This window comes from Corvus brachyrhynchos, unplaced genomic scaffold (assembly GCF_000691975.1).
Source record: "Corvus brachyrhynchos isolate BGI_N302 unplaced genomic scaffold, ASM69197v1 scaffold4, whole genome shotgun sequence".
NCBI lineage: Eukaryota > Metazoa > Chordata > Aves > Passeriformes > Corvidae > Corvus > Corvus brachyrhynchos.
This window is the reverse complement of record NW_008237878.1, coordinates 8,350,852-8,361,691: the sequence shown is the minus strand read 5'-3', so window position 1 is coordinate 8,361,691 and position 10,840 is coordinate 8,350,852. Positions and strand designations below refer to the sequence as shown.

Here is a 10,840-nt window from a genome sequence, read left to right as displayed (position 1 = left end):
GGCGGGGGGGACCCGCTGTGACCGCCCCGCGACGGCGTGGACAGAGCGACTCCGGGAGGGGCAGGCGCCGATAGCGCCCCCTGGTGCCGCGGAGGGCCCCGGAGCGGGGCACGGCCCCGGCTCTCGCTCTGCGTTGTGCCGGGCGGTGCCGGGGACACTCCGGGCCCCGCTGTCGCTCTCAGCCGCCAGCAGTGCCTCCTGAGCAGCTTCTCAGCACCGAGCCCGTACGTATTCAGCCCGGTGACATCGGGTCATCGCGGCTGTTCTGTGTTCAGGCCGAGCAGCCGGGTCCGTGTACCGGTAGGAGGCAACAGGAGAGAGCTGAACTCCAGTACAGCCCAGTAGAGCCCTGCGTGCCGGGCCCTGGCTTGGCTGGCACCAGCTTGTGGCACCAGTACACTACTAGTACCTGCTAGAAGACCCTAAAAAAGCCCAGCTATGGGTGACATGGTGACATGCACAGAGAGACACTGCGGGTTGGGAGCCAAGTCCAACACCAGGTACTCCTGCAGTTTCAGAAGACAAGAATGGGCTTGTTGGGTCAGTGGTGGATGCAGAGCTGGGACAAACCAGCAGAACCCAAAGCAATTTTGTAAGTCAAAGGGAGCTGCACAAAGGATGAAAGTCAAAAGGCAGGAGCGAGGCAAGTCTTGCACCTCGAGGGGAATGAAAGGCACAAAGGAGAGAGGCAGCAGTCTCACCAGAGAGGATCCAAGGTGATCCCAGGTAGGCATTAGCCCCCTCTTCCTGAAGCCACCAGGCCAGGCTGTACAAACAAGCAGTGTGAAGAGGATAGCTGCACACTGGGGATTGCAGTGTAGCAGCTTCACATCTACCACAGATCGGGGCTGGAGGGAGGATTTTGGAGAAGAGCAGTAGCAGGAGGAGGGGAGGACTGTGCCTGGAGGAGCAGAACAGGCACAAACACAGATCTATCTGCCTCAGAGGAGCCTTGCAGGACATAGCAGTTGGCTTTTTCCAGGATGAGATGCTCCCATCCCTGCAGCTCCGTTTGGGCATCAGGAAAAGTTCCTGTACTGAAGGTTACAAAACTTCCTCCTCTTGGTTTGCTTGTTGTGACATTCCAGATCCAGTCACAGAGCACCAGGGACACGAGACAACCACACCCCTTCTCACCTGCTCCCCATAACACACCAGCCGAGATAACCCCGTGTCTAACACTAACTAGTTCAGGGACTAAAGAACAGTGCTCCTGTGCCTACAACTCCCTGCTGCAGCAAGTTAACTCCTTGTCCAAAGATCAGAAAACAGCTTCAAGAAATGTGTTACTCGTGTTACCCAGCTGTAAGACACAGGAAACATGAACAGAGATTGGAAAGCACCGCCTGCCAAGGACATGCACTCTTGAATCAGCATTACCTGTCACAGGATCAGCAGAACAGGAGGCATCATGCCAGACCAAGATCAGTGTAACAGCTCTCTACCCTTATTTTAAAAAGAACAGGCTAACAAAGGCTTGCTGAGCCTACCTGGGAAGCACACATGGATCTGAGCTGTTGCACTACTGCACAGGCACAGCAGTAAACAGGCATGTTGGCTTCTGTTCCAACAGAAACATCAGACAAAGTTTAACGGTTTTCAAACAGACTACAACAAAGGCTGCAGGGAAAAACATTTTATTTCCAAGCAGATTACAAAGAGCAGAGAATATAAGAGTAAAATTAAATTAAAAAAATAGTTGAGTGCATCTCTTTAAAATGATTTGTAGTGTGAGTTACTCACGGGGCAAAGCTACTGGAGAGTTCTGAAGGTCACTTTGCAGGATGCCAATCACATGTGCTGTTTAGACCTGGGTCAACACAGGAGGGACAGACAAGATGTATTTTGCATATAGGCTGCACACTCATTATCAAGCGAGGCCCTGGGCTGCAACTGGACCCTGCCTTTTTGAGACATCCCCTCCACCTCATTCTCTCCTGCAGTTCCCTCGAGTTCTAGACATGGTTTATTGCTGCTGTAAGTGGGTTTAATCTGCCTTCCCGTTCAGATGAGCTCCAACGAGAAGGGAGAAGCAGGCAAATGTGGCTGCCATGCACAGGGTTACAGGGAACGTGACTGCAGTGCCAAGAGCAGAGCTTCAGCCACACAGAAAAGGGAACCGACCAGTAAGGACACAGCAATCGCTTCAGAGATTTGGGGGCAGCATGTCAGCAAGACTTCTGGAAGAATTGAGATGTTCCTTAAGGTAGGAAGAGGTTCAAGCAGAGAAGGGCTCTTTCCTAAGCATTGGCACCAGCAAAACAGAAGAGGCTGAATCATCAGGATAAGGTGCATTCCCTTTAATATTTGAGAGGAGCAGCTCCAGCAATAAGATGGGGAGAAAAGCCCCATATAAGGTGGAAGACAGTTGATATCCCACTTTAACAGTGATTTAGGAATCCAAGCACTAACTCCGAGTCAGTCACTATGAAATTCACGTAAGAATGTGGTTGGACTGGACAGCTGCACAGCCATTCAGTGTCCAGCAGCACTCAGTCCAGCAAGAGGATGAGCAACTACAGTACCAGCAGTCCTCCACCCCCTATATACACCCAGGGGGCTCTCTTCTACCATTTCTGGATCTGCTCTTACCACAGCATAGGAGATTTCAAGGTCTCATCCCTTCTCTATGTATGCCAAGGCAGACAGTAGCCCTGGTGCAGCTGAGAACAAGACTCTTGATTTCTGCCCTAGCAGCAGCAGTGCAGAAGAGGATTCTTATTAGATCAGATGAAGTCTTTTTGTATTGTCCAAGGCAGAACAGTTCAGGAACTACTTCAGACCTTGTGACCCCTCTGAAGTCCAGACCTCTAGGGGTGAGGCAGCCAATAGATGAGGGCCCTATGAAGTTACTTAGACCATTCCCTTTACATACTGCAGACAGGAGTGAAGAACCACTCTCTAGTCTGCTCTCCGCTGCTTCAGCCATTACCACCAAAGAGGAAATGCTTGACCTCTTGAAAGCAAATGAAAATCCAATGGTGCTCTGGACACATGTGTAAGAGGCTACAAGTTTCCTAAAGATAGGGACACTGTTAAATGTCAAGAGCTTGGCCAATACATGAGTCTCATGTCAGAATGTGAGGTGCTTTACAACAGTCAGTCTCTTCTTTCTATGGTTCCTTTCATACCACAGTGACAAGATGGGCACAGTTCAAAATCAACAACACACAGTCTCTAGCTTGACTTCTCAGGTCTATTTATTTAGGGATCGATGCATTTTCAGCCTGTCTCGTACAAGGCATAGGGCACGGAGACTTCCTGTCAATATATACACGCATACAAGAGCAGTACAAGCAGTTTGGCACTCTCAGAGCCAAGGAGGAATGCCCTTCAAGCAGCGGTCAAGCTGGTTATAGGAAAGTGTTAAAAAGCTATTTTACATGTTTGACCGGGAACATTTCCCAGAACATGGATAGCAACCCTAAGCCACGGCACTCTTCTGTGCTACTCTGTGCACGTCTTCCTACAAGCCCCTACAAGGGAGCAGATCATGTTCTTCGCTATCAAAGAACATAGTATTTATATTCTAGAAATACTGTACCTTTTAAACTAGCTCCAGAGAGGCAGACTAGAAGCCAGATCCAGGAAAATAATCCTTAAGTCACAGTATATCGATTGTCTCTAAAAATAGGGAATGAAGTTAACACAGCAGACATTCTGATGAGACAGTACAGAACAGTGCAGCAGTCCACTTCTGCATCAGCAGATCCTCTCCTATGTACATGCGGACAATGAGAAAGGAATGGAAACACTCCAGTCCATCAGGACAAAACCAGTCACCAGGAGATCTCCACAGCTCACCATGTGCCAAATTTCCCTGTTCTTAACCAGTATCGTCCAAGATCAAGGAGAATTCTTCCCCCTACAAAGACTTGAGATCATCTTGCAGTTAAGGGTGGTAAGGAAAGTGCACAATCTAGAATTTTAAGGTAACATGGAATTTTGTTTCCCCAGAAAGCTAGGCTGAAGTTCCTGTTTGTCCCCAGCCTCCAGCTGCCCTAAAGTTCTGTCATGTTATTGCAGCTTCTGTCAATTTTTAGTGTAAGAGGTGGCTCTCAAGGCTGCCCAGTAAAGCAACTGGTACAGTGCATATCTGGCAGATTGTTTAATATCCACTGTATTTGATGGAGACAACCAAGGCAGCAGGCTTTCCAACTCTGCTCTGATGATGGGATAAACTGCCAAAAGAAAGGGAAAGCCACTCTGTGCGTGCCTGTTGGGCATCCTGTGCAGCAGGCACATGCAACTGCTTGGAACAGTGGGAGCCTGCCCCTAACCCTGTCTTCAAAGACTTAGTATAGGGCCAAAGATGGACATTCCAGTCACTACAATACGGTGAAGGGATTAGAGGCTTCTGACAGCTGAAGCAGTACTGGTGATCCCAACAGCCACTCTACCAGGGGGCAACTGCTGGCTCCCAGCAGACAAACTGAGGTGACAGTACCTGCTGCCAGCACTACACACACCCTGGGCACTATCTTCCCAGCTTACCCACTGGGATCTGGGCACTGATTCCAGGCTCTTTTCCTCTGGCCTAGTTCTGAGGGCAGACACTGAGCTAAGAGTGTAAAATAAAACAACGGTGCATTGCTACTTCACCTCTCTGCACTTACTTATTTGAACACAGAGTCCTATAGAGGGAACAAACTGCTCATACTGACAGCTAACTCAAGCACACCTGCTTCCTCAGGAACACCAATGTCAGTATGAAGCATCACGGGCTTGGGAAGTCTCTCTAAGCTGCACACCTCAACACTGCTCACAAGCACAAAGACAGGGAACATTATGGCTACTCTCATCAATTTACACTCTGCACAACCAACAGAGAGGGCAAACCTTCCTTCTCAATACAGACAGGTGCTGGACAACAGAGGCTTCAGGAAAGCTGCTTGCCTGTACACAAGTTTAAGTTCTTTTACTGTAATATATATTTAAATATTTATCTGTATATTTTGGAACAGGGAAGGGACGTGAGGTGGAGAAGCAGGGAAGACAAGTTCAAGAAGCAGAGTAATTTCTCTGCATCCAAGAAGCTGGTGGCACAAATAACAAGCCTGGCAAGTGATCTCCCATTTCAAGCACAGTTGGCTACCTGCTGGCTTCAAAAGAGCAAACTATTTGTTAATGATATAAAATACAGCAACCATTTAAGATGCAGCAAGGCAAGGCTACAGGGCTGGGGATTATGATCATGAATGATGCCAAAAGCTACACGGCTGTGTTAAAAACTGTGAAAAGGCTGCTAAACTGCAGGAGTAAGCCATATGCTGCTCCTGGAAGGCCTTTTCCCTCCACTACCCCTTCATCATGCCGTTGGTGTGATGCATTTGAAAAGGTGGAGAGAGGGGGATTTGCCTGGGGTAAAGCCACAGAACATTAGGACAGTCTGATCTCACAGATCCCATGTTCCTAGCCTGGCACTGAGCTTCCATCAGCAAGCAGACATTCAGGTCCTTCAACAGAAGTTTATGCCCTTCTACCTTCATAAGTTGTAGGGGTGAAAGAAATCCAGCAGAGTTGAGCTGGAAAGAATGAACAGGGATGAAAACAACCAGTTTGCATACTGATCTTTGTATAATGACCCCCCACCCTCACAGCTCACTCTTCCCCAAATAAAGACACATTGTTCAATGGCATGTTGAAAAGACGTGCTCGTCATTCTTAATAAACAACTAGAGTAAGAATACATAAGAGAAACAGGGTGGTATCTTTATATGATACACAAGTGTATGTTACAAGAATTCCATCAGGCACAGAAGCCTCAAGGTTTAAGGCCTCAATGTTAGGCCAAAAAAGAAGAGTGTGGTAAAGTTTGTACTTTTAACATCTAAAAATGTCACTTAAAGGTCTGAATAGAAATTGTTGGTTTGTTTTTTTTGTATAAATCATAATTGCAGTTCACTCTCTCCTCTTTCTTCCAAGATAACAGCAAATTAACGTCCAAGCACAAGAAAAGAAGATGCCTGCCTCTCCTCCACTGGCTGAGCAGGTCCATCCATCATTCTGTGCCCTCTAGGCTGCACGTGCTCCAAGGAGACAGAGGCCCCAGCCAACCAGGCCAATCCTGTAGTTCCATGTTTTCTACATCATAAAAAAAACCCAGAGTCAACCAGCAGCTTTCCACAGCTCCCAGCTCGCAGGGGATATGCAGCCTCCAATGGTTCCAACAGTTTGGTGTGTTGGGTAGGATACACAATGGGTAGGTTTTCCTTTAGATTCTTTTAAAGAGAAGAAGCCTAAAAGGGCTTCATAACTACACCAATAAAAAACCAAAAACTTAGGCATCTCCTTTAGTGTAAAAGTCTGTACAATTTCTCTTTGCTTGTCCCTCCCCCATCACCCTGCCCCACCCCATCTGAGCCACGAAGGATGCCTTAGTGCATGGTGCTGGCATTAGCCACGGCAAGAGCTTCCTGAATCTCTCGTATCACCAGGATCCGGGTGAGCATCTGCTCCATCTGCTCTCTGCTGATCGGCTGGATGGAATACCAGATAGGGCTGTTGGGGGCCACCACTGGCTCCGGTGTCAAGTAAAATGTGTCATTCCGGCCTTTCACACTCTGGGGGCTGTGTGAGGAAGATCAGAAATAACCAGACTAACAAAATGTCCTGGAAGAGAGAGACCACCACTGTTCTCACCCCAGGCTTCACAAATTCTGACAGTGAACATCTGGCTGATGAGACATGAAGGTACAGAGATACATCTAGGGGCAACATTCATCCCAAAGTTTTAGGACATGCCAAGGTGAGGACTACAAGAAAGCAGTTTTTAATCCACACTGGTAAGCATAACACACACATGGCTTTAGGGGTCTTTCAGAGTGAAAGCAGGATGGGGTATTTTCACATTCAGGCTACCTGCAGACCCATCTGTGCAGAGGAACCATTATATTTAGTATCAGAATCATCATAATTTATAGATGAGTCCTTTGAGGCACCCTCCAATCTCCATAGCAAGTCCTTATTTTTATTCAGAAGCTGGTTTGAATAGGACCCTACTCCTATCTTCAGTAGTGGATGCTTCCAGATGACTTGCAACTCACAAGCAGAAGAACAAGTTCATGCCAACACAGCAAATGTCCAAGATTAAGAGCAGCCAGTTCACAAATCAGGATTTGTCTTAAATACCCCAAAAATTCATTTTACATGCCATCAGAGTTAATCCCACTCTCTCACATCAACACCCCTCTCCATTTAAGTAAATTTATGCAAATATAGAAACTGTGCCAGCAATATCACACAGTACTGAAAACTAAGCCAGGCACAGGGTGCAGCTCCCCAAGTCACAGAAGACAAGCACTATACACACAGATGAGAGCTCTCACCATTTGAAGAGGTAGAAGTCATACAGCTTTATCGGACACCTCAGGGGGTTCTCTGGATTCTCGGTCTGCTCTGCATACATGTCATCTGTAACTACAAACCAGCCCCCCAGAAGTCTGTCAGACACTCTGTGTAAGCACAGCACACTGAGCAGTACCACAGAGCCTCAACACTGCAGCACCTTGTCACCGTGCAAGAGCTGGCAAGAGACACACGGCTGTTCAGGGCAGAGGCACCTGGCTATAAATGCTTAAAGCATTACGCAGAGCTTGCTTTGTCCTAAGGCTATTGAAAATCATAACCCATCCATATCCTTCTTTCCATTTCTCCTCTACCAGTGCGCAAAATAAGGGAAATTTTCTCACTACTAAGACTGCAAAGCCTCAGTTGCATCCTGTGCTTTTAAGAGGACAGATTGTACTTACATAGGAATTCTGTATGGGTTCACATGAATCAAGGTAAGAGAAGCCCTCCCCAAGAATTTTCTCCATCTCTTCATAAGCACTTACACCCAATAGCCTCTTTGCCCATAAAAAAACCCAAAAGTAACAAAAAAATTATCCTTGGTTCTTGATGAGTCCCACATGCCTCAGTTAAGGTATGTCCCCAGGCTTATGATTAAAAGGCACTATGCTCTCTTGAATAGAATGCATGGAAAACATATAATGCCAGGCTGCAGGTAACTGGCTGAGCCTTGGAATCCCTACCTGCAAACATCTCCAGGTTCATCCACTTCTTCAAGCCCAAGTAAGTAAAATATTCCCAAAGAAACCTCCTAGACACTACCTTTCTGTCCTGTCTGGTGCATGCCTGGAGCCTTCATATAGCGGATACTCGTGCTTTTATCCTTGGGATTAGAAGGGTTCTTCTTGGTCTGCCTCAGCACCTTGGAGAAGGCCAGCTTCATGTGCTGGTCTACTGTTTTCAACAGGAAGTACCTGAGCAGCAAGAACAGAACACAGGACATTCAGAGGCAAGCAAGAGACATAGTCACAACAGCAAGGTAGTTACCTTTAGTCGTCATGAGCAGGCTGAAGCTCAAACCAACCACTGGGCTAAGGACTGTTCCAGCAGCAAAGTATACAAAAGCCACAGGTTCAGTCTGCCCGCTGCTAGCTCACTTCCTTGTTATACTGCATCTTCTTTGTCTGATGAGGCTACAAGTGGGCTCTGTGTGCAACCATTTGAAACTCATGATTTTGCCCTACCCAGAGCAGCAGTTTCACACCAATCCTGTTAAGGTATCTGAAGTTCTTTCATTCACCAAGATTCCCCAAGATTTGAGTACTTACTTTGTATTAAAAAACATCAGTGTAGTGAGCAAGGTGGAAGGGGAGTGAGCTCCAAGCTGCTTACACTCCCACAGCATCTCTTCTGTTACATGACTGGAGAGGATGTAACCTGCAATAATCAGAAGTCAGCATCATGCCAGGGGACAGACACAGCATGAACACAGGCAGCATTTTACAGTCTGTAAGTACTGGAGAGCATATAGATCTTAACAGAAGGAGGAAGAGGAGATTCTCACTAATGTCAAGATTCAGTGCTCTGCCAATAACTTTTAAAATAGCAGGTACAGTTAGGAAACACCTGTATATATCCATCAACCTCTAGTTGTGGAGTATACTTCTGCAACATGCCTATACATCCCAGCCCATAGAGAAAAGAATATGCACTTAAACAGCTTTTAATTAATGGCTTGACTCCACTGCAGATGCTCTTAATCCAATAATATGTGAGAGCAGGCAGGCCAGTGTAACAAATCAGTTCTTAGCCCTGTGCACAGCTTTAGTCAGCACACAGTGCCAAGTGATGTATTTGGACACATGAGTAATCCTTTGATTCTCAAATTTTTTCCCCTTTGTGTAGAAGAAAAATACTACACTCCAAATACACAGATAAACAAAAAAACAGACAGCAGTATGAACTCGAGGGCTTGTGGAATGTCAAAACACTGATCAAACAGCCAGACTGAAAACAAAAGGATTCCAAAACTTACAGTGCTACTTAGCCACCTAGCCCGTTACATCAGCTACTTTTCTGAACACAAGTAGTAACTTCTTCACTGATGTCCAAACATATCAAAGGGAATGAAACAATGAGAAACCAAGTTTCCATGCTCTGAAAATGCAATTCTTAATCTAGTTCTCATACAGTTCTCTGTCAAAATCTGTGTCTTCTGGAACTGCTCCCCCCATCCCTGTTGCCATAATCTCCTGATTGCAGCATTGGAGGCTTTAATCACTCATTGTTTTTTCCTTTGACACTCAGTTGGTCCTGCAGACAGTATCCATCTGGCCACATGGCACTACGGCAGTGCTGTTATTATCTCCCAAAGAAACAATACATATTAGAGGAAAGAGGTATTACCACTTCAGATGAGGAAACTTGGTTCAGATGAACAATCAGCTGGCTGCCAAGTAAGCCAGTCTCATGACACTACAAAGTCCCTACAATGTGCCTTCTGATAGGTGACAAGTGACAGACAAATAATGTTCACTGACAGTCACAGTGTTAGAGCCTGACAACTGCAGTAACCCCAGCATTCACTGCAAACACAACGTTTTTCTCCCTGACCAGCAGGAGCTGGCCTAGGGATGTTACATACTTCAAAAGGGTTTCTATTCAGACTACACTCATGCTTTAGGTTCAGTTTAAACATTCCAAGCTCTGGAAAGTTTTAAAGTTCTTAACAAAAGCCCTTACCAAGAGGCGAAACACGGGGCTGTATGTCCTTAAGAACTTCATGCAGCCATTCAGTGAACCGAATATAGTAGAGATCTGAGAAGATGTCATCAACTCGGCCGTTTTCAAAGAGATACTGTAAGAGATTCACAACACAGGCCAATACAGTGGGAGCAAGTGTGTTCCTCAGACCAGACCTTATCCTAAAGGCCCCCATACTCAGTCAGTCGAGTGTTTTACAGTATAGCACTGAAGACTAATACAGTTTACTTGAAGAGTGAGCACTCTTGCACCAAGGCCATTACAGGGTAGGTAATCTCAGTTACTATCATGGGAATGCCAAGACAGAAAAAGGAAAAACCATATTACAAAGTAAAGCTGATTGGATCTCACATTTTATCTCAGGTGTGTTCACTTCATGTTATTTCACATGATTAGTGGACACTACTTTTTCAGGTTAACAACAAGGATGCTCAATTTCCCTGTCTAGGTTCAGCTCTGCTCCTGCAGCTCTTCCAGAAAGCTCATATATTCCCACAGCACGTAAGTTCTTGCCTGTTAAAGCTTCAACTAGATCTAAGTCTTGACTTTGACAGCTTCTTCAAACATCATCCAACTCTTCTCTCCCCACCAAAAAAGCTAAATGGACTTATTATTTTCACTATGATACTGAACTCAGTTATTCACAAACTTAACCTGTAGATGAAAGCATTGCTTGCACTAAGGACAAGTCATCTGATGTTTTCAGGGCTTTTTAAGCGAAGAGACTTTTTTCATATAAAATTGTTGGGAAGCTTAACAGAAGCCACAGTCTCTATTTTTATAACCA

The 10,840-nt window shown here is 46.0% G+C and overlaps 1 protein-coding gene across 1 annotated transcript in view; it reads right to left on the bottom strand.

Moving 5' to 3' along the window:
* Positions 1-5,636: 5,636 nt before the first annotated feature.
* The window catches only part of QRICH1 (glutamine rich 1), a 22,453-nt gene continuing 17,249 nt past the window's right edge, over positions 5,637-10,840 (bottom strand). The window contains exons 6-10 of the mRNA XM_008632266.2: positions 10,033-10,147; positions 8,619-8,727; positions 8,113-8,264; positions 7,329-7,419; positions 5,637-6,570 (exon numbers count right to left, since the gene is read on the bottom strand). Of these exons, the coding sequence (XP_008630488.1) occupies positions 6,378-6,570; positions 7,329-7,419; positions 8,113-8,264; positions 8,619-8,727; positions 10,033-10,147 (660 nt within the window). The 3' untranslated portion in view covers positions 5,637-6,377. The remainder of the gene's footprint in view (positions 6,571-7,328; positions 7,420-8,112; positions 8,265-8,618; positions 8,728-10,032; positions 10,148-10,840) is intronic.